Raw genomic sequence first — 24539 nt, 5'->3', positions numbered from 1 at the left:
TCATTTATTTTTTTCTCATTGTTTTGAATTTTCTCCACTGTATTTTATTTCAAGTGGATGTACTGTAGTTATAAAATGAGTCGGACAGCAGTCAAAATCATCAACAAAATGATTGAAAGAGAATATATTAATTAAAAATGGCACAGAGGTTGTAGCTTAAATAAAATTTAAATATATTTTTTTGGAAGCATTTTTTGAGATGTGTTCCTTATCTTCAATATTCTGTACACAAAATGTCATGCAAATATTTGTTGATTTCTATGCACAACTTTATGGAGAACGCCAATGGAAATTATTGAGTTCTGCTAGGCCCAATTTTAACTCGTCAACCACCCAAGCTGGATAGCTGAAAAAGCCTAATTTCATCAATACCTACTGCATATCTGAACGCACTTAATTTTTTCAAACCTAGCTTTAACTTGTTGACACCCCACCCCTACAATTCTCTACCTGCCTGGGACACACAGATCATGTGTTTTTGTTGTTGTTTTTTTTAAACCTTATTTAATAAGGGTGACCCATCCAGTCCATATTGTCTATTAGAAACACAATCATGCAAGGGATCTAAAAAAACACAGACTCTATTTAAAAAAAATTTAGATATGAATATGTAGCATGGTGGTAATTGTCTATCAACTGTTCAAACGCATGATAAGACTGTTGTATTTATTTACCATATTTTCTCTACAATTTCAGTTATTTATGTAAATATGTGTTTGTATAAATAGATCTAATTTTCATCGAATTTTTAATTATATTATTTTTTGTAATTAAATACTGTATGTTTTTTATCCCGTACACACTGTATAATCATGAAAATATACATTATTATATTTTATTTATTAGATTACTATTATATATTTAAATAATGATTTAATGCCTCTAAAGCTCTGTCTATATTATCAAACTGGTTTGACAAAAAAAGTGTGATGTGCCCAAATATGGTAGTGATATGCTCAAATATGGTAGTGATATGACATCATCATGTCCATATATAGGCACATCATATTTTTTGTCACATAGTTTGATAGTGTAGGCACAGCTTAATGCTAATTAACAAATGTGCTAATTTTACACAGGCTGCTATACAATATTTAATAAGAAGAAATATTACTTTGTCATTATAATTTTCAGGCATGCTGCCACCAACTAACTCTCCTTCACCTTCAACCAATAGCCTCATCGATCCAGGCTTAACAGCTTATAGTGCTAGGCCAATTCAAACAGGTAATAAAGGTTGCACACTGCAAATAACTATTATAAGTCTAGCTTTTTTAACAATTTATCACTTTGTGTATTTAAACTAACATAACAATTTGTTACTAATCATTACTAATAATGTTTTATAAAGCCTGGTTTCCTTAAATTCAGTATGCTGCTGCTAAAGTTTTCCAATTGATTGAATTTATAGACAAAGTTTGCAAAACAGTATCATGATTTGTCAAGGGGAAAATTGAGTTTTTTTAATCCACAAAATGGTCTTATTTTTCTCATCCCACACCATTCATCTCATCCCCAGAGATGTTTAATATATTTAATGAGGGTGATCCATCTAGCAATGGCTGATCATTATACAATTCCGTATAAATGCGCGCATAAGTTAAAATTTGTGTAACGAACAAACTTCAAAATGTTAAAGATACAACATATTTCGTCTATCACCAACATCAGGATTTTAAAAATTACAATTTAAATTGATGTTGACAAATTAACGGCAAATTTAGTCCTGCCAATGCCATGTGCTAATGAACTTATTGATTTTAAGTAAAACAGGCTTAAGTTTGTATTTAAACTCAAATATTTCATATCAAATTTAATAACAATAATACAGGTAGGTATTTGAGTTATCAAATCATTGCTTAGTTTAGAATTTCGTAATAGTTTGTAACAAATAATTGAAGAAACACAAAATACATGAATCGACCATAATACGCATTTGCCTGATGGGAAGGAACGGGAATGCGTTTATATATATTTTGGCAGGTATTGTTATCCCCTGGATTTATATTCTGGTACCTTGGAATTTCCCCTGGGATGACAGTGTGCGTGACCCCCTGGTACCTTGGAATTTCCCCTGGGATGACAGTGTGCGTGACACCCTGGTACCTTGGAATTTCCCCTGGGATGACAGTGTGCGTGACCCCTGGTACCTTGGAATTTCCCCTGGGATGACAGTGTGCGTGACTCCCCTGGTACCTTGGAATTTCTCCTGAGATGACAGTGTGCGTGACACCCTGGTACCTTGGAATTTCCCCTGGGATGACAGTGTGCGTGACACCCTGGTACCTTGGAATTTCCCCTGGGATGAAAGTGTGCGTGACACCCTGGTACCTTGGAATTTCCCCTGGGATGACAGTGCGTGACACCCTGGTACCTTGGAATTTCCCCTGGGATGACAGTGTGCGTGACACCCTGGTACCTTGGAATTTCCCCTGGGATGACAGTGTGCGTGACACCCTGGTACCTTGGAATTTCCCCTGGGATGACAGTGTGCGTGACTCCCCTGGTACCTTGGAATTTCCCCTGGGATGACAGTGTGCGTGACACCCTGGTACCTTGGAATTTCCCCTGGGATGACAGTGTGCGTGACTCCCCTGGTACCTTGGAATTTCCCCTGGGATGACAGTGTGCGTGACTCCCCTGGTACCTTGGAATTTCCCCTGGGATGACAGTGTGACAGATCACAAACACTGTCACCTTGGTATTTCCCCTGGGATGACAGTGTGCGTGACACCCTGGTACCTTGGAATTTCCCCTGGGATGACAGTGTGCGTGACCCCTGGTACCTTGGAATTTACCCTTGGATGACAGTATGCGTGACCCCTGGTACCTTGGAATTTCCCCTGAGATGACAGTGTGCGTGACTCCCCTGGTACCTTGGAATTTCCCCTGGGATGACAGTGTGCGTGACTCCCCTGGTACCTTGGAATTTCCCCTGGGATGAAAGTGTGCATGATCCCCTGGTACCTTGGAATTTCCCCTGGGATGACAGTGTGCATGACACCCTGGTACCTTGGAATTTCCCCTGGGATGACAGTGTGCGTGACCCCCTGTGGCCGTATTCACCAATCTCACTTAGGCTAAGGGAAATACTTACCCTTAAAATTTAAGAATTCCCTTAACAAAGGGAAACACTTAAGGGGTATTCACAAATGAGTTAAGGGATTCACTTACCTAAGGAAAACACTTAATTTAAGGGTAAAACTTAAGGGTAAAAATAATCATAAATATTCATGAGTTGTCCCATTGTCCAATCACAGAGGATTTAATTCCCCTATGGTCCAATCACTTTCCTCTCTAAAACTAATTTGCATATTTAAAAAAAGAGTGAGGGGTTGGGGGACAGGGAGGATGAAGAGAAAAGTGTATGGACGATGATCAATAAAAAGAAAATGGCAGTCAAAACAAAAACAAGTAAATGAATATTAAACCTAGACTAATTTGTATGAGGATCAAGAAAAATAGGTCTAGCCTAGATGTTACTAACAAACCAACATTCTGTGTAGGCCTATGCATCCTAGGCTGGTTACTGGGCAGACCAACAGGGGGCCTAGCATCTCTACCTATAGCCTACTAGAGAATGGGGCTAATTTCTATTACAACGAAATGGGAAGCCATCTTCCACGAAAATAATGGCAGTCAAAACAAAACAAATAAATGAATATATAGGCATAGACTAATTTGTATGGTGGGGATCAGCAAAAAAAGGTCTAGGCCTAGGCCTAGATGCTACTCAAACCAAACATGAATCCTAGGCCGGTTAGTGGGCAGACCAACAGGGGGCCTAGCATCTCTACCTAACCTAGACTGGGGCCATCTACAAGTAGGCATAGTACTCGCACATACAGAATCGTCAGCACAACCAAGGTACTTAATAGTTAAGGGAACTTTTAAGGGACCTCTGAGGTCCCTTAAAAGTTAAGGGGAAAATAGACCAAGTTAAGGGTTTCCCTAAACCTTAAACCCTTTGTGAATACCAAGTGTGATTGGTGAATACGGCCACTGGTACCCTGGAATTTCCCCTGGAATGACAGTGTGTGTGATCCCTGGTACCTTGGAATTTCCCCTGGGATGACAGTGTGCATGACACCTTGGTACCTTGGAATTTCCCCTGGGATGACAGTGTGCATGATCCCCTGGTACCTTGGAATTTCCCCTGGGATGACAGTGTGCATGACACCCCCTGGTACCTTGGAATTTCCCCTGGGATGACAGTGTGCATGACCCCCCCCCCTGGTACCTTGGAATTTCCCCTGGGATGACAACAGTGTGCACGGCACCCTGGTATCCCCCTGGAATCACCCCTGGCATCTTGTGTTTCTACTATTTTTGTTATAATATAGAATGCTTAGGAACCTGTAGAACCAAACCCTCTTGTCAATAACCTGTATATATTAACATAATATTTTTATGTACATAACAATTCCAAGAGAAAACATTTCTAAACGTCAACTTGCAATTAGTTGTAATGAAATAATTACTGAAGTAAATGCACAAAATTACTGCAGTAATCATTTCATTATAATTGATAAGAAATTAACCCACAAACCAGCATGATTGTCCAACATTTTTCAGATGACCTTTGACCCCAAGTAAGTGCTGTATGCTTGTTATTGTTTTGTATCACTGTGCATTTTTTCCTTCATTTTGCCATTCATTGTTAGGGGTCATGCAAACTCAAGTAGGGGCTAACTTTGATCAAGCCTTTGGTACGGCATCTACCAAAACATCAGGTAGGTTCATGCAATGGGTATTAATACCCAAAGAAGGGGTGCAATCTAGAAGTAGTGGTACAGTCTAGAATTAGGATACTAACTTGAAGAACGGATATAGGAAAAGGTCATTCAGAAATTCTAGAAACAGATCGAAAACCCTGCCCTTTTGTTTGATAAGAGTTCATATTATTAATACAAATTTTTCATTCACTAACATTTTAGTTTTTTAATTCAAGTTCAACTTTAAAATGAGATTTTTGTTTTTAAGCAATTCAAAGAACGGGTCATTCTAAACAAAAAATTAAAACTTTAACTAATGATGTTACTGTATTGCCAAATAAATGCATTTTACTTTAAAGGCCAAAACGCGAGTAGCGAAAGCTTACTTATTTTGGTCTTTTTTGTCACATTTTATTGTTTATGTTATTTTATGAGAGTGACAAATAAAGTATTTACGCAATTATATCGTTTCTTACATTGAATCCAATACACATTTCAATTTTTGCCATGTTATCTTATATTTTGATGAATTTTAACAATTTTTAATAACATTTTTAGTTCATGTAGTGTTGATTGTGTTCAGAATGTTCTATTACCAATGTTAAGTGTTCATGTGTTATTAATTTGCCAGGCATGCAAAATCAATTTACATTAAACTAGAGGGTGAGCTCGCTTCGCTCGCTCCCCCTCTAGGAAGTGTAGACGATGGTTCTCGGAATGATAATGTTCTCCTTGTACGTTTTCTGTCGGTTACCATTATTGAAAATGCTTGACATTCGTAAAACTAAACTACTTTGTTTCACAGTGTTTTAGATTATTAATAACATTTTAAAGTATAGATTTTATTGTTTGGTAGGGCCCTTTGGGGAGGCGGAGTTCATTTGAGGGAGGTGCTTATTCGAGGGATATATGTTAAATTTTTTAATTTTAATAATATGGTAACATTTATAATCAAATGAAATCCTCTAATAGATATGAAAAGTGGTAAAAAAGAATAACAAATGCTTTGTAAATTGTAGATAACAGTGCGATGAATTCTACTACAAATAGTATAATTGTGTTATTATAAATGTAGATGGACGTTTATTAGATAGTTGGATTGGGTGGGGGGGGGGGGGGATTATTATTCAAAGTGATGTTTTATTGGAGAGGCGTTTATTCAAATAAATACCATCCTAATAATTATTAATACATTATTTAATTTAAACATCTTTTGAAACTAACTGCCGTGACAGAGTGGGCCCAAGAAAGAAGACATTACGGCTTGCAACAGGACACAGGAAGATAGCCTACAGTTATTCCTGCCAGCTTACTCAATAAAACTCAGCTATCGGGATTTCATTCGATTTTAAACAAAATGTCTTATCATCAAATCTCCCTATGTAATTTTATAATACTATTCCTCACAATATATTCCGATTCTTTATGGCATATATTTAATTTGATCTTTATTAATTTGCAGTATAATTTCTATTTTTTAACTACTGTACCTTCACACACGCGAGGTATGTTTTAAAATAAACAAAAAACTGAAATGGCTATGACTATGGCCAACTTAAGCTCCAGTCCTACTATCTGATTTTTTTTTTCGTCTTCCAAAGGGACACTGTATTGATTAATGGAAAGTGCCTGTTTCCAGTCACCTTTAGGGTCAAATCTATTATTTTAACTGCTCCCTTGTGTATAAAAGTGAACTTATCATAAACCCGGAAATTACTTTGACCCGCGAAGAATTGAAATTGAGTAGAAAATCTACTGTTGAAATCATAAATGTTGTTAAAAAACTCTTTATAATATCTTCCTAAGATAGAAATATGGAAAAATAGCGTCGATGTGAAAACTAATGTTATCAAATCTACGTTTCGCGGTACATCTGAGATAGATAAGGTAGATATCCAAGGCGGAGATTTGTACCGAAGTTTTTGCATTGTGCTCGCCTATGTCAGAATTAACCATAATTTATATATAGATATAGAGATTATTTACATCTAATGTACTGCATTATTTGCTGCCCTCTCTTGTTTGATTTACCCAAGGTAAGCCTGTGTGAGGGCAGTATAATTGTCAAAACCTTCTAACCATTTCAAGATCTTGTCGCGTGTTTAATTTCCCAGGCATGCAAAATCAATTTACGTTGTGTATTAGAGATAATGGTATATGATTATCTTTAATCCTTCTTGTCTCAATCTAATGTACTATGTAAGTGCTGCCCTCTCTTGTTGTTATTGTTTCCAAGATAAACCTGTTTGCTTAAAGTGTAATATATGAATATTATTACTATTATTACAAGCACTTTGTTTTAATAAGTAGAATGCTGTCTGAAAACTAATATAATAATTAACAGGATAAAAAATGATTTCAAATTGATAAATTTCAGGCGGAGCTGAATTACTTGGAGAGGTTATGCAGCCGATGAACAAGAGAATAGAACCAACACCCCCCGCAGAAAATCTTGTTTCAAATGGAACAAGCAAGGATATTGATAGCACATTGGCACATCTAGCCACTAATCTAAATATGAAAGGAGGAACACCGAAAAAGTAATTATATATGACCTTTGACTCTTAATTTCAAATTCAGATATTTACACCTCTTAGAAATGTGTATACTCTACACTTATTTTTGTTTTATTTCAACAATATTTTACGAGGATGGTCCATCCAGCCGAAGCTGATCATTAGGGACCCTCACAAAAATGCAATATGATAAGACATAAACATATAACAATTCTCACTGATTGTAAACAATTAAATTAAAATAAATAGAATTTATAAAGATAAACAAAATCAAATAATGCACAAAAAATTAGAATTTAAAAAAATGTAAAATTAGTAATTAAATAAAATAAAATAAACATGTATTGTATGTATGTATGTATTCCCCATCCTCTCCCACACCACCTCCTCATCCTATCCAAGTAATGTGTCTACAAGGACTTATGCTATATTTCTTTCTATCAATCTAATGTTAGTTTCATTATGACGCACGACTTATTTCACGGAAAACATAAACAATTACTAATAATGAATATTTTAGTGGTAATCGTTTCTCAACATTGATAAGAAATTGAGAACTGAGATTGACAATTAAAGTTTGTACATACGGCTTTAAATATGATTGGTTATTTGGTTGTTGGACAAAATTGTAGACAGTTGATTGGTTGGCTTAATAATAGACAGTTGATTCGCTGGTAGATTGAAACAAGTAAAAGATAGTTGATTGAAAGATGGACACAATTTAAATAGACAATTGATTCGTTGACTAATGTGTAAAGAGCCAAATAGGGGACAAAACTTAAAAGAGAGTTTATTGGCTAACAAAAAAAGTTATAGGTACTTCATTGAAAGATAGACACATATTTGACAAAATTAAAGATGTTTGATTGGCTGGTTCATTGTAATCGTTTCTATCTTTGTTTATGAAACATCTAGTATAACTATAAGAACATTATTTACTTTTGGAAAATACATTTTAGAAAAATAAATATATAAAACAATAAAACATCATCTAATTTATTGATATATATCATGAAATATATTGTCCCCCATAAAAAAATAATTTTTTAACATTTTTGTATAGAATAGAATATGTCGAATATGCCATTTTAATGTCACATAATAGTCGGATCGAAACAACATTTATTTACCAGAAAAAAAATGTAATTTAATGCAAAAAATAGTCAAATTGTCTGAATTTTTTGGTTGAATTTAACTATTTATTTTGTTATTAAACAAGTGAAAACATTTTTTCAGTTCTTTTTCCCAATGGAAGTGATTAACCTTATTAAAACTACAAAATAACCTATTCAAAGTCTGAGTTTATTCTTCATTTTTCATGTTTTTGGGGGACAATAAATGTTTACTGATAATTTTCAGAGCCGATCACCAATGGACCAAAAACCCTTCCAAGAATATGAAGACAGGTGGCGCTAATTGGGCCCCACAACAGACGACGTCAACAACGACATGGCCACAAGGACAACAATATATGGTAAGATATAAATATAAGATCATTTCATATTTCAATACCCGATTCACTTTAAGAATCTAGTAAAATGTCAACATCCTCTAAAGCTCTGTCTACACTATAAAACTACTTTGACAAAAAAAGTGTGCTCAAATATGGTAGTGATATGACATCATCGTGTCCATATATATATATTTTTTTGTCACATCAATTTTGATAGTGTGGACAGGACTTAAGTTCTGAGTCAAGAAACAGAACCCTCAATGTAAACTCCAATTTATATATTTTTATGTACTTTTATGGTATAAATTTGTAACTTTTTAAACTTGTATAAATATTTATCTAACAAAAAGTAATCAGAAATTAAGTAATTGAATAAACTAAACTTAATATCAGGCCAAACTTAGTCAGATACAGAAGAGGTGTGTTAAATCAGTAGTTTTCATAACGATAATAAATACTTTATTTTAACAGGGAAATGCTTGTATCACCACAAGTTTTTCTTGTACAAGGCCCTGTTAAACCTAATACATTACTAATTTTAAAATAACTTAAGAGAGAATAAGATAAACAGAAAACCTTAATTACATTTATGCTAGGAGTACAAAATAAAATTACACCAATAATCTTTTAAAATTATTGAAAAATAATGATTTGGTTTTAAATTAGTTTTATTTTAAATGTATACAAATGTATCTGGCTATTTTCACTCATAAGTCAGAATTTTCTGGTCTTCTTTATCTATGCAAGAGTTAGATTTAATAAAAGAAATAATAATATACTAAAATATTAGAATTGAACCTCAGTTTTACAAATCTATCAACTATGATTGTTTTCAAAGGTAATTGAATTCTACTGTAGAATCATATATTCGGTTATACAGATAGATTTTAATTATTAACATGTTCGATTATCTAGCACGCCAGATTCAGTACTTGATAGAGAACGTACAACTAGCAACAATGAATATTTTAGTACTACTGTTAAAGCGTTTTACAGAATTTATGAAAGTCAATGTTCTAAGATTGACGATTTATGTTTTGTATCTGTACCTACTGTATTGAATTGTTATTGGTTGGTTGGTTGTCCGACAAAATCCTAAACAGTTCATTGGTTGACAAAATTACAGACAAGTGATTGGCTGATTTGATTGAATGAAGTTATAGTTTGATAGTCACAGTTTATAGACTGCTGATTGGTTGACAAAAGTATGAAGAGCGAATTGTGTAACAAAGTTATTAAGACAGTTGATTAACCGGTTGAAACACAAAATCATACATAGACTGTTGATTGGTTGATAACATTGTAGACGGTTGATTGGCTAAATATACAAGGCAGTTAATTTTGAAACAAAAGTAAGAAATTTGATTGAAACAAGTCAAAGAAAGGTGATTGGCTGAAATTATACGCAGTCGACAATACATCATTTACTATTGAATTGTTAATATGTTTTTTCAAAATGTTGTTTTCTTCCTATTTTCAATGCTTAACATAGGAGGTACAGTAATATTATGGTTTGAAAACTAATTTACTCTTTAATCTAGTGTGTGACAATGTTTGTAGATAATTTAGAAAAATATAAAGATAGGGGAGTCCTTTTATTATATAACCGCATCATCAGTAGGCCCATCATCAACATCCTTAGCATTATTGTAATCATATCGTTAATGTCATTTTCATTAATATAATGACAGTGTCATCAGTATTGTCATCATTGTCACCATCATCATCACCATTTTCATTCTCTTCATCTTTATCATCATCATCATCATCAAATATCATCATCATTGACATTGTTTTGCCATTAATATCATCCTTACAGCTAAAATGTCATGATTTCATTATAACATCATCATCATCTAATATTATCACCAATATTGTCATTATTCTTGCAATATATTTCCATCATCTTATTAATATTATCATTATATTGTCATCATCCTTCCTATTATTTATGACATCATAATCATTTAAAATCATTATCAATATTGTCAGTAGTAAACAGCATGGTTCATAGCCAATGTACTTTGTACCATTTTGTGTCAATAAGCATGTTAAATTTGATGGTTTTAAAATCAATGTGTTAATATTATAATTTTTACATTACAAAAAATCTGAAATATTGTAAAAGTATTTTGTTCAGTGAAATTCTGAGTAGGATTTAATTATCAACATTATTACCATATTTGGCTATTTACAAATAATAATATTATCATTTTTGGATAATCATCACTGTAATTGTCTATAAACACACTATACCATTTGGATAAACTTATTTCCATATTTGGCTATTAGTATATCCCACAAGGCCCCACCACAGAAAGCTGAAAACATTATTGGATGCAACTATACAGTATTCAAATACATGATTGCTAAACAAAAAAATAATTATATTATTTCTTAATTTGTAGCAACATACTAGAAACTCGCACCATTTAGTTTTATTTATTTATTTTAATTTTAATTCAAATTCTCACAGGCACATAAATAGAAATATAAAATAAACCATGACATTAAACTTAGCACTAACAAATTATATTTTCTATGTACAGTACTATAAACTCTATACAACTGCATGTTTCAATATTATTATTTTTCTTTATGTTGTAATTTAGTATACCTTACATCTGTTATCACTACGTATAAACATATGTTAGTTATTTTTTGTCAAATTCTGCATGAGTTCCACTTACATGTAAACCTGTTTTATTTACCTTTGACATTCTTAAAGGAGGGAATCCAGTCTCAGCCACCCAAGCCGGTAAGTAGACACACATATGCCCACTCTTCATACGGACCTCTTACTCATCTTCGGGTTTTGAAAAATTATAGTGTTTTTCGGCATGCATGATGTACGACATTTATTAGTTTTGATAACGTCACGGTGAAGAATTCATATTAATGGAATCAGATAGAATAGAAAATATCACATCATCATCAATGTATTTACTGTAGTTTAATCATGACAACTGGTTGGGTATTGTAGTTGGTTTATAATTAATTCACTATACTGGCTTTGGTATAGCACTCTATCCCATAAAGTATAACATACTGAACTCCTATCTCATAAAGGGTGACATACTGAACTCCTATCTCATAAAGGGTAACATACTGAACTCCTATCTCATAATGGGTAACATACTGAACTCCTATCTCATAAAGGGTAACATACTGAACTCCTATCTCATAAAGGGTAACATACTGAACTCCTATCTCATAAAGGGTAACATACTGAACTCCTATCTCATAAAGGGTAACATACTGAACTCCTATCTCATAAAGGGTAACATACTGAACTATGTGTTCTATCATAACGGCCGTATTAAGGGTAAACTTTTGGTCCTGGAGTTGTCATATTAATACAGGTTGTACTGTATGAACATTTAATATACTTTATAACAGTTTGATCAATTATTATTAATAACATTAACATGTTTCATAATGGTGTTGATTATGAAATTACAAAAAATATATTGATAACATTAGTTTTAGTCTTATAATATTTTCTAATATCATTTATACAAAATACATAATATTTTAGCCTATAATTATTTTAATATGTTTCATTTGTAATATGCTTCCATTGAGATCAGTGCTACTAAATCAACAAAGACATTTAGTATATTTTATATATGTATGTGACCCCTTCATTCAGAGATGATGTCATGGTGTCCTATGACCTCTGCCCCCACCCAAAAAAACCCTCTATTACTGAATAGTGTTCTATTCTCTATAGTTTAATGCAGGCTTTGTATTGACTTACATATCAAATTAATAGCAGAAAATATTTTAAACCTTCATTACATTTACTAACTATATATTTCTTCCCGTCGTCTTGTGCGGTTAAGGACTGTAAACTGTAGGTCCAATCTACACAAAATGCTTGTGTACACTTTAAAGAACCTACCACATCTTTCGAGACGAGTAGGAGGTTACCTACTATACTAGTTCACAAAGCCACTGTGAGTGAGTAGGCTACTGTGCCCTCTGACAGAACAGTCCTTGATTGAAAAGGTCACACAGTATAAAGAAGAATTTAATAACAAAATTTTAAAAATCAAACAATATATCTGTATACCATATCTATACAACTGTTTGTGGTTCTAGTTTTGTATTTCCAGTATTTTGTTGATGTTTCTATTAAAGACACTAGACCTGCAATTTTTGACTTTTTGTAAAAATAATGCAACTATATAACTTTACAAACATGAAACCAGGTCATTTCTTGTCTTAAATGTGCGTTACTTATTATATAAAGTGAAAAACAATGCACTACCTAAGTAGGTCACGTCGAAAGTTCTCTTGTATGTTTCTAAGCCTAACTTAGTTAGGCTTAGTTTTGTAGGCCAAGGTGGTGAAGAGCGGACATTGTACGCTAGCTATAGGCTTAGCCTGACGTCCCATTGCTAAATTAATTGTCTTTCCTTTTTTGGCAGAATCTATTAAAATAAATTGGAGAAGACCTGGTATTTTCATACCCTTTCATTCAATCGGTCGAAGTGTGTGCATTACATCTCAATATGAAAATATCAATTTGTGCGCGATATATATTGGGATTTATAACGGGATGCTAAAATTATTAGAATCGACTTATTTTTTACTTTTTTAACCGTTTAAAGACAAGGAAATATCGCAATAGGTCCATATAATATGTGTGTGTAACCTTAAATTAGGTCAAAGAAACATAGGGCTAGTGTCTTTAATTACAGTCTGGAGAATCTAATTTTTAAATTTACGTTGTTTTATTTTGATCAAATAAACTACTAGACTTTGTTTGAAATTTAAAGTTCAGATCTTGATGTGGCTTGCCTTGATTGCTATCACAGCAACGGATGTGTATCATATCGCTAAAAGCAACTATAAATAATTTATGCAGCTACCAGGAAAGTGTTTGTTAATTCATATTAATCAAAGTACTGCAATGAAGATACTGTTAGGATAATAATTATGAATTATGATATGTTAAGATAAACAATGGACTAATTATAATAATTCAAAAGCCTTCGTTCGTTATTGAATAAAATCTGTTGAGAATTAACGGTTAAGAAAAGTTTGTCAGTACCAATAACAAAACTAAATTAAACAATATTTATATTATTAAAATTCTTATTTTTACCAACTGACTTTTGAAAAATGTAAATTGCAATTTAAGCTACAACTTTACTGTATTTAAAGATGAGTTTTCCCTGAAAATTATGAAAAATAAGGATTTATAAAATCAAACTTTAATAGGCCATTTTACAGTTTTAATGAAGTTATTCAATTCCATATTTTAAAAAAAAAACAGACTATATTTTTAAAGATATCATAAGTGTTTGTTAAATCAAATCTTCCAAACATTATTAAACCAACTTTAGAAAGTTTCATTACAAATGATAACGTGTCAGAATGGAATGTAATGACATAATAGAGTAAAAAAAGCCTAAATAATAATCATAACGTATAGGTTTAGGCCTAAAAGCTGGTTCCACTAGGACGTAACGCAAGAATGTGAGTGAGTTGACCAATCACAAGCGACAGTTTGGACGATCCATCGTATCGTGATTGGTCAAATTACATGTGTTGTGCTCACGTCCTTGCGTAGGAACCAAGATTATGATATTAATATTAATAATAATTCAAAATTATTGTTCAATTTTGCATTAAGGGTTTTATTTTTAGGATTTTAGCATGTCACTTTTAAACCTTTTTGTATTTGCAACAATTTCTATTTTTTCCTTGTGTTTTTTAACTTCTAGTACATTGTATGGTATATTGTATCAACTGCACATATATTAAATTGTGTGTTTATTTTTGTGCTATAATTATTTTTTTTTTTTTATATAATTTATTTTTCTTTTTTTTTAAATTTCTTTTCTAATGGTCTTTTAAGAATGTTTATAAGTGTTTAGTTGTCAAATATTTAAATTTCTTTGATGTGACAGGGATTGGTAGGTGAAAACATTCTTCTAAAATAGTATTATTTGTGTGCCTCTCTTGGTGAGAAATGGATTCTTTGCAGCTGTGCAAACTACTTTAATTATTACCTGTATATAGTGCATGGATGGGATGGACCTATTCTCATTCCTCAGCAATATCTGCACATATTGTGTATAAAGAGTTATTGTAATCATTTTTTCAGTTATTGTGTGTGATCATATTAATTTTGTATCGAATATAATAATTTGTTAAGCCTTGAAAATAATCCTTTTTTTTTACTGTACTTTTAATCTTTCCTTTGTAATATGGAATATAAATAAATTGATGTTAATATTAGTTCAAAGAAGTAATAACTATGATTTTAGTGAAATATTCAAGCATATTCTATTGCTTGTTTTTTACATTTTGTAGATGAAAATCCAGTACTGAATAAGATAAGGCAATATGATATAATGATAATATTACTAAAAATTATTTTTAAATTAATATTTTAATGTTTACTAAACCATGTAACATCATGTAAAATAAAATTACAAGTCATCTACAGTACCACAAAAACTACTTTATATTCTACTAGTGCTTCTATTGTTAAAATTACTTTCAGTTTGTTTTTTAATCAAAATTAGTTTACTAGTATTTGGTATATTCCATTGTTGTTGCAGGGAGGTCAGCCAGCTGATTGGAGATCAGGAGCTTTTTCTGGACAGTTTGTGGCACCTAATCAACAAATGGTATGTCTCATTTCCTACATAATTTCTGAATTCACAGTTTTGTAGATATAACAAATAATAATAATTAATATGTAGCTTATTTCCCTTGATCCTTTTGTCATGTAAATATATTTGTCCAATAAAGTTAAAATGATTCAAAAGCCTTTGTTCGTTATTGAATACCCGATCAATTCAATATAAAAAAATAGATAAATTTATACAAAGAATGTTCATGATTTTATAAAGTAAAGCTATCTTGACACGAATATCCTGCACTGCCCCGCATTGAATGCATTACAATGTGGGAATCATGTGTGCCATTTTGCGGAAAGTTGCGGGACATTGCATGACATGTATGCACAAAATTTGCGTCTGCATCCATATTCCTGAATGGTGCAATGATGCGCACCATGGCCGCAGCCGTGCATGTTATTGTGGGAAATGACACAAATTTCACGACTAGTTCATGACACAGGTGATAATAATTTGTGCATACTTTACGCTGGTTTTTTAGGTAATAGGTTGCCCATGTGACCTAGGGTATGGTGCGTAAAATATTTGTGACAACATTAAATGACACACACTGAATGCGGAACAGTGCGGACAAAAATGTGTGTTAGTGTAAACGGGACATAACTAATCATTATAATAAGTGTTGATTACTTCTTTATTTTAGGGAATGAGAACAGGTATGGCATACAATGCAGCAGGAGCACAGCAAATACATAGACCACCAACACAGCAAAATACAGATCCATTTGTAAGTAGTCATCCACAATCCACAAAGCGCCCCATAAATAAGCGCCACAGTCTAGTAAGCGCCACAGTCCAGTAAGCGCCACAGTCCAGTAAGCGCCACAGTACAGTAAGCGCCACAGTCCAGAAAGCGCCGCAGTCCAGTAAGCGCCGCAGTCCAGTAAGCGCCACAGTCCAGTAAGCGCCACAGTCCAGTAAGTGCCACAGTCCAGTACGCACCACACAAGTAAGCAGTCATGCCAGTAAGCGCCGCTGTCTAGTAAGCACCATAGTCTAGTAAGCGCCGCAGTCCAGTAAGCGCCTCAGTTCAGTAAGCGCCGCAGTCCAGTAAGCGCCACAGTTCAGTAATCGCAACAGTCCAATAAGCGCAACAGTCCAGTAAGCGCCACAGTCCAGTAAGCGCCACAGTCCAGTAAGCGCTGCAGTCCAGTAAGTGCCGCAGTCCAGTATGTGCCACAAATTCAAAGTTTTTTTTATTAAAATTGACAATTTTATTTTTTTAAAGTAATTATTTACCAATTATTATATGCTGTAGATGCCTTTATTTTTATAAATGTTTGATTCAATTTTGATAAAGTGAGAAATAAATTTATTTTTTAATATACTTTTTTTATATTTGCAGGGAAGTCTGTGAAGCTAACTGACAAATCAAGATATATATATATATATATATACACAAGTTAGCTCTTTTAAGAACTAAACATATTTATCTGAAAAAGAAGAAAATATAAAGATATTTAATCATAGCGACATTAAAAATATCAGAAATATCATAATTTACAGGATGTAGCAAAATGGTTTTTAGTTAATGATATTTGTTACCAAAAAATTATAAACATTGTAATTGTCACCCAAAATCATTGTTTTCCTCTCAAATTTTCAGAAGAGGAAATATATCTTGAAACAACATAATTATATTAAATCATTTTATATGGATAGAGTTACGATTAATTTAATGTAAACAATTAAAATTGTAATTGAGTTGTTTAAATATCTGAGAGAAATCCTCCTGTTGTCGATCATGCTAGTAATTCTGTAGAAAGTGAGTTTATATTTTTTATCTGGAGATGTGAATTACATTGTATATTATATAATTTTTGGTTTAGATCAACAAATTATCCGTGTGTTTATACTATGATGCTAACACGATAAATTGTGAAATGGAAATATGAATAAATGTAACAAATATGTATTTCATAATAAATGAAATAGTAAAACTAAAACATACATGCATTTATTTAATTAATTTGTATTTCATATTAAAATGAAATTAAAATTAAAGAGATACATACATTTGATAAATTTATATTTCATAACAAATGAAATAGTAGTTAAAATATTAAAGGGACACCCATAGGACCCTAGAAAGTGTCCCTTTAATTGGGGGTGTCCCCTAAATAGGGGTGTCCCAAAGGAGGGGGGTTCAACTTTATGTAAATAAAATAAGGAATAGCCAACGTCTCTCATACAGTTATTTTTTGTTATGGTCATAGTATAAACACATTTTAGGAAATTTTCAGTTTTTTAAAGTAATTCCGAAAATCTTTATTTTATTTATTTCTGATTCTTCATATTTCTTGTTTAATTGCTGCCATTGTTTTTAAAACATGAACCAAATACTTTGCCACCTGCAATACTGACCACATGTGCTCAATATGACCCCAAGTGACCCCATATTAATTAGTAAATTCAGTAACTGATTCATAATTGTAGATTAATTAACAGTTTTTTGTAACGAGCAATAGATGGGTTACAAACAATTATTTGTTTATGAAACTTATATATAAAGAAAATTATCAATTTTTCCTTTGGTCCTATATTTTTATTTTTGTTATTATATGTTTTTGTTTATTATAATAATATATAATTATAAATGTATAATATTACTGTACTAAGACTATAAACATGTTTAGTATAATAGTATTGCATGCTATGTTGAACTCTATCCGTGTTTATATACAAGTATGTGTACCACTTATACAATAGACTATATGTTCAAACATTGTTGTTATGCCTTCATCTTTTGTAGACATATGGCTACTGATTTATTCTGAATAAGACAATTGAGCAGAGGTGTTTTTATAGTCCTAATTCACGCTAGAAATTGTAATGGAATCATGGTTCACGCTAAACAGTTGTTATTGGGAGAAACCAATCGTGTCAGTCTGTGTAAGAAATTATCGATGTGATAGGGCCATCTCAATCTTCATGCTTGGTTCCTAAGATGAAACACAAGGACGTAACGCAAGTGATTTGACCAATCACAAGCGTTGGATTATTCGAACTGCCGCTTGTCATTGGTTAACTTGCTTGCTGTGCGCCTCTAGTGTGAACCAATAGTCCACTAATCTTAATCTGGTTATTATGATTGGAAACCGATTTTGATCAGCCCTAGTATGTATTGCAAATCAGGGTTACCGGTAAAATGACGTCAGTAATTTTGTGCGTGTGAACAGGGAATTTATTAATGCCCGTGATTGGTGACCGTGTGTAAACAGAGCCTTGGCATACATATGTTTAGCATAATTTACATTAAAGTGCGCAATATGTATTGCGACAACTGTATTATTCACTTACTCTGTTCGCTATCAGATTTACTTTACATTATATCGGATATCGCCCTGAGATCAAAGTTATATCGGATTTATTATTGTTATTGTCCGATTTTTGTAACGAATATTACATTTTGTTTGACGAAATCTGGCAATTAAACATTTTAGGTAGGCCTCTTTGGAAGGAAAAAAGCGATAATATAATAGTACTATATGCACATATTATTAAGGTATCATTGTCTTATGGAGTCATATTAAGCAATTATGTCAACAAACAAAAAGGTTGAAATTTAAAAATTAAATTATGCCATAATATTGTTGTAGTATGCGCCTTATATATTATATTATGTTATTAAAAAAAATTCTATCTACTATAGTATAGAAATTTTCGAAAAATTGACATGCGATAAATGTTGACCCTTTTTGACATTGCATTGACATGCGCAGAATCGCATACAATTTCGACCTTTTTCTGTTTTGAGAAAAAGTCTCTAAAGTATGGAAATATACATGCATATATAGCAATATTAGGGCATATTAAATGAAATTAAAAAACGCCATATTTTGGGTGATTTTTTTGGTTACTATGACTCTATAAGATGATAACGCAACATATGCGCATATATAGTAATATTATTGCATAATTATTGAATTTTAAAGAGTCGATATTTTGGCTATTTTTGAAAAAATCCCTGTACTATAGTACACAGAAATTTTCGAAAAATGACAAAATTTCGACGCTTTTATTTGTTGACATACCTACAGTTACTATGACTCTATAAAGATGATGATAACGCAATATAATATGTGCATGTATGGCAATATTATTGCATAATAATTTAATTTTAAATAGTCGATATGTTGGCCATTTTTGAAAAAATCCCTGTTTTCGAAAAATTACCAAATTTCGACCCTTTTATTTTCTGCCATAACTAGTTACTATGACTCTATAAGACGATAATAACGCAATATATGTGCATATATGGCAATATCATTGCATAATAATTGAATTTTAAATATTCGATATTTTGGCCTTTATTGAAAAAGGGATTTTTTCAGAAAATGGCAAAATTTCGACCCTTTTATTTTTCGACAAAAGTGTGTATGGCTCTATAAGTTGTTGCATAGCAATATATGCGCATATATAGCGATATTATCGCATAATTATTGAATTTTAAAAAGTCGATATTTTGGGCATTTTTCGAAAAAATCCCTGTACGACAGTACAGGGATTTTTTCAGAAAATGGCAAAAATGTCGACCCTTTTATTTTTCGACAAAAGTGTGTATTATGGCTCTATAAGTTGTTGCAAAGCAATATATGCGCATATATAGCGATATTATCGCATAATTATTGAATTTTAAAAAGTCAATATTTTGGGCATTTTTCGAAAAAAGCCATGTACTATAGAACAGGGTTTTTTTTTCAGAAAATGCCAAAATTTCGATCCTTTTATTTTTCGACAAAACTGTGTATTATGGCTCTGTAAGTTGTTGCAAAGCAATATATGCGCATATATAGCGATATTATCGCATAATTATTGAATTTTAAAAAGTCGATATTTGGGCATTTTTCGAAAAAATCCTTATACTATAGAACAGGGTTTTTTCAGAAAATGTCAAAATTTCGATCCTTTTCTTTTTCGACAAGTGTGTATTATGGCTCTATAAGTTGTTGCAAAGCAATATATGCGCATATATAGCGATATTATCGCATTATTGAATTTTAAAAAGTCGATATTTTGGGCATTTCGAAAAATGACCAAATTTCGACCCTGTTATTTGTTGACATAACTAGTTACTTTGACTCTAAAAGATCATGATAACGCAATATATATTGAATTATTACCTTTTTACTCTACACTGAACAACAACTGTGTTTTTCTTTATGAATGAGATGACTCCGAATCAGGCTTTTTTCCCCAAAGGTCGAGTCTGGTTATTATATATAGATTAATGAAAGTTACGATGTCAAAATTAACATTAAAGTAAAATTGTGTACAATTTATTATCTGGCATAAGATCTTTGTCAATAGTAAGTGTGTAACTAGACTTGCCCCAAGTCTGTCTTTTTTATGTAAGTCCACCAGTTGGCTCTTTCGATGTTTGTCTGAAATAGTTTCAAGTCAAGTAGTATACGTATGAAACGCCATATGTGCCAAAAGATCTATCTTTTTATTAATATTCAGTAAAACTCCGTCTATAACCTAGACCTTACATTCATCAACTTGTTTCCCATTAATTAAGTATGAAACTAAATCAAATAGTTTTTTCTCTCTTGGGTTTGGTGTGTGCCTCTCTTCATATACATATATATATATATATGCATTATATGCATAAAATACATAAGTAAATAAGGGTTAGTACACTACCAGTGTCTAACTAATACTCCTGCTATATTCCCATTATATTCATTTTCTCATTTAGAATGTTCAATTCTTGCAAACATTCTTAAACAATTATGTTACCTTCAATTTCATTTATCCTTCGTTCTAAAAAACCTTTCTATACACTTTCTTAGAAAATAATCAATAATACAAATAGTAAATTCACATTCATTACTGTTTATCTTCAATCTATATATGTAATTACTTAACAAAAACAATTAAATATTAATATCAACCACTAAGCAAAGTAATACAGCTGGTAAACTGATTTATCTTAATTATTTAAAACTCTTTTGCAACAATACTAAAAGAAACAATGTTATGTCAAACGTTGAAATGACTTTGGGAGATAAAGTTTACTACGCACATCACGGTACTGAATTGCGTAAGAAGATGTTTGTCTTTAAAGTGGTAATAATATTGGTGGAGTTATCGTTTTCTAGTTGTGCTGATGTTGGTTCAAATTCCGGTATGATTCGTTCTTTTAATATTTATCATTTGTAATAGATATTATAATAAATAGTAGGGCATTATAATAATTGATGACCTTTTCAGAATGAGTGGCTAGGTCTAACCATCCTTATTTTACAACATCTATTATTTATCTATTTTATTGAAATGAAATAAAAATATTTTTTCGAACTATACATTTAAGCTTTATTATAATCATACTGTCATCAAATTATTTAGTTAATGTTGTCAATAGTTTACGTTTTAAAGAAAAAATAGTAAAATTTGAATTGCAAGAGTTTTCCCCATTTGTTCATAAACTAATATTTTGCACTATTTTGTTCACCTTTCGATGTTTCCACACACTTAAGGCCGGTTCCCACTGAGCACTTTACACGCGCGCCAAGCGTCAAACTGAAACGACTCGCGACTAAGCTTGAAAAAGTTGCCCATGTTGGGGAGCAACAACTGAAAATATAACATACACTATATACCGCATTTATAAGCTGTCTGCGAGCTGTACAGTCTTAAGATCATTTCATAAATTTGTCAAAACACATTTTAATGTAAAGTATTATTGTATTTCCCAGAATATATAACATTTTATCATTATTGTTATTGGTGCTGAATATTTTCCACACATCTAACTCATTATGCTAAATTAAATCTTGCGTGTTTATTTGTTCTTCTCTTATACATTACAATGCATCTCAACTGAATATAAAGTGAGATATGTCCTCTATGCTTCCACATTTCCATAATGTAGATAATTTTCCTCGGTACATTTTCTTAATAATTTAAAGGTATATATAGTATTGGAACGGACTTCACATTTAAGACAATAAAATAAGTCTTCGATTTTAATTTCACATACAAATTGTTGATTACCTAAAATATTTTGTTTTAGTAAATTAAACAAACATTGGTTCGAATGTTAGTAACAATTAACTGAAGCGAATTTATACGCGCAGAGGCTCCGCAAGTTCCGCATTCTCCGCGTTTGGAGTTGAAAATCGACTGACGCTTGTCACATTCGATTTCATGTTCCCTCTGATGATATTGTTTTTGGAATTTTACGTGTGTCACTTCGCGTGTAGATTGTTCAGTGCGTGCACAATACGTAGCAATATGGAGCTTTGATTTGCGACGACCCAATTAGGTCAGGTCAATCGATGTGTCGTCGATCGCCGCCTGGACCTACAAACCATTATAATGTGTGTAGGTGGGGAGCGGGGAAACACGTCCCAATTTCCCCGCATGGGTACAATGAATAACATGACATCATTTCGTCGTCGGTCGTCGTATAGCTCCCTATACGCTCGCAAAGACAGTACTTTTAATATTACAAGAGAAACGGAGACAATGGCTACTATTATGAAGCTAATTTACATAATATTAAAGTTAAGGTAATACAATTAACATTTTCCTTTCCTTTACATAATTTCATTAAACATCCACATACAGTACAACTCTTCTTAACAACATTTTTTTCAATCTTCTATCAACTAAAAGTCGTAGTTAGTCATGTCTCGGGTCACATTCTATGGTCACCGTACAGATAGGCTACTACATCAGTACTTCTATGAATGGATGACTAGTTGGTGACAAGAACGCTAGTTGGTCATACCCAGTACCGTTTTGATTTTACGATCATTCGGGAAACCACCTCACGACGATACTATTATTCAAATATAACGCTCTCTTTTCGTTAAAGTAATACAATTAACATTTTCCTTTAGTGTCAAATTAAATTACAAATTTCAACTTCGTATTATCACATACGATTGTTAGGTCACACTTTATAAGATTTGACTGGTTTTAATCGCCGGACATTGCTTCCATTTTGTATGCGTATTATCACATACGATTGTTAGGTCACACTTTACACACAACACAAATAAGTAATGCTTTCCCAGTTTATTAAGAGTATACATTTAACAATACATAATATTTATTTCTACTGATACTGTACAAGCAATGCTAAATACTACTAAAGCTTAATAATAAACTACATTTGGCCTCTTGAGGGCTACCACTCATATGACATCGCTGTATTAAAGGTCCAGTGTGTTGTCACAGGAGCCAGTAAATCAAAATCGGTAAGGATGTAAATGACATCCGTTAGGTAAATTGTGGAATTTGGGGGCAAAATAATTCCCCAGAATTATACCAGCCAAATGAGCGAATAAAATGAGTAGAAGCCCCCAAAGACAGTATTTTAGTTATATGTATATTATTTTATTGTTGCTATTATGGATGAGAACGGAGACATGGAGGGTATTGGCGGAAGATGCGCTCCCCTAGCCGGACATGTGTATTTGGATGAAGATCCATTTTTTTTTTTTTTTTTTTTTTTTTTTCTACAACATGAAGCAGTGGCTGGGAGGCCTGGAGAATTGGATGAAGATCTAATGGGAAGGAAAGCACTACCCTAGCCGAACATGTGTATTTGGATGAAGATCCATTTTTTTTTTTTTTTTTTTTTTTTTTACAACATGAAGCAGTGGCTGGGAGGCCTGGAGAATTGGATGAAGATCCAATGGGAAGATAAGCGCTCCCCTATTTGAACATGTGTATTTGGATGAAGATCCATATTTTTTTTTTTTTTTTTTTTTTTCCACATGAAGCAACAGCAGGGAGGCCAGGATAATTGGATGAAGATCCAATGGGAAAAGTGCTCCAAGCAGCAGCAGGAAGGCCTAAATGAAGCAGTTAAAAATGGGCAAGTGTGATGGGGCCCGAGAGGGAGGAGGAAGGGACGGCACGTTCTCACATGTCATTTTGTGCTTGTTTAACTACTTCTAGATTTGTTCTGATGTACCTAATATAGCAGTTGGATGTCCAACGACCCATTGTTTTAATAACATGATCCTCCACTCCTGCAGCAGCAGCTGATGTTGCCGCCCCTATTCTAAACGAATGTCCGTGGAAATGTTGGTAATGACCACATATTTGTAGTATATCATGAAGCCAGGATAAGAAAGTTACTCGTGATAAGGGCTCCGTACTAGATTCGTTCTCTAGAAAAAGCGGCGCTAGTAGAGATGCCCCTTGACTTCAAAACGATGTCTAACTACATCGCTAT

The 24539-nt window shown here is 32.7% G+C and overlaps 1 protein-coding gene across 9 annotated transcripts in view; it reads left to right on the top strand.

Moving 5' to 3' along the window:
* The window catches only part of LOC144848752 (phosphatidylinositol-binding clathrin assembly protein LAP-like), a 49820-nt gene extending 30921 nt beyond the window's left edge, over positions 1-18899 (top strand). For 4 of the 9 annotated variants that reach the window (XM_078705647.1, XM_078705650.1, XM_078705649.1 and 1 more), the window contains 8 exons: positions 1135-1227; positions 4665-4733; positions 7093-7255; positions 8591-8706; positions 11411-11442; positions 15263-15331; positions 15987-16070; positions 16689-18899. In XM_078705647.1, the coding sequence (XP_078561773.1) occupies positions 1135-1227; positions 4665-4733; positions 7093-7255; positions 8591-8706; positions 11411-11442; positions 15263-15331; positions 15987-16070; positions 16689-16700 (638 nt within the window). In that variant the 3' untranslated portion in view covers positions 16701-18899. The remainder of the gene's footprint in view (positions 1-1134; positions 1228-4664; positions 4734-7092; positions 7256-8590; positions 8707-11410; positions 11443-15262; positions 15332-15986; positions 16071-16688) is intronic. The other 5 variants (XM_078705651.1, XM_078705648.1, XM_078705644.1 and 2 more) reach the window with 4 other exon arrangements.
* The last annotated feature ends 5640 nt before the right edge of the window (positions 18900-24539 follow it).

Source organism: Antedon bifida, chromosome 7 (assembly GCF_963402885.1).
Source record: "Antedon bifida chromosome 7, ecAntBifi1.1, whole genome shotgun sequence".
Classification (NCBI taxonomy): domain Eukaryota; kingdom Metazoa; phylum Echinodermata; class Crinoidea; order Comatulida; family Antedonidae; genus Antedon; species Antedon bifida.
This window is presented reverse-complemented; position numbering and strand designations above follow the sequence as displayed.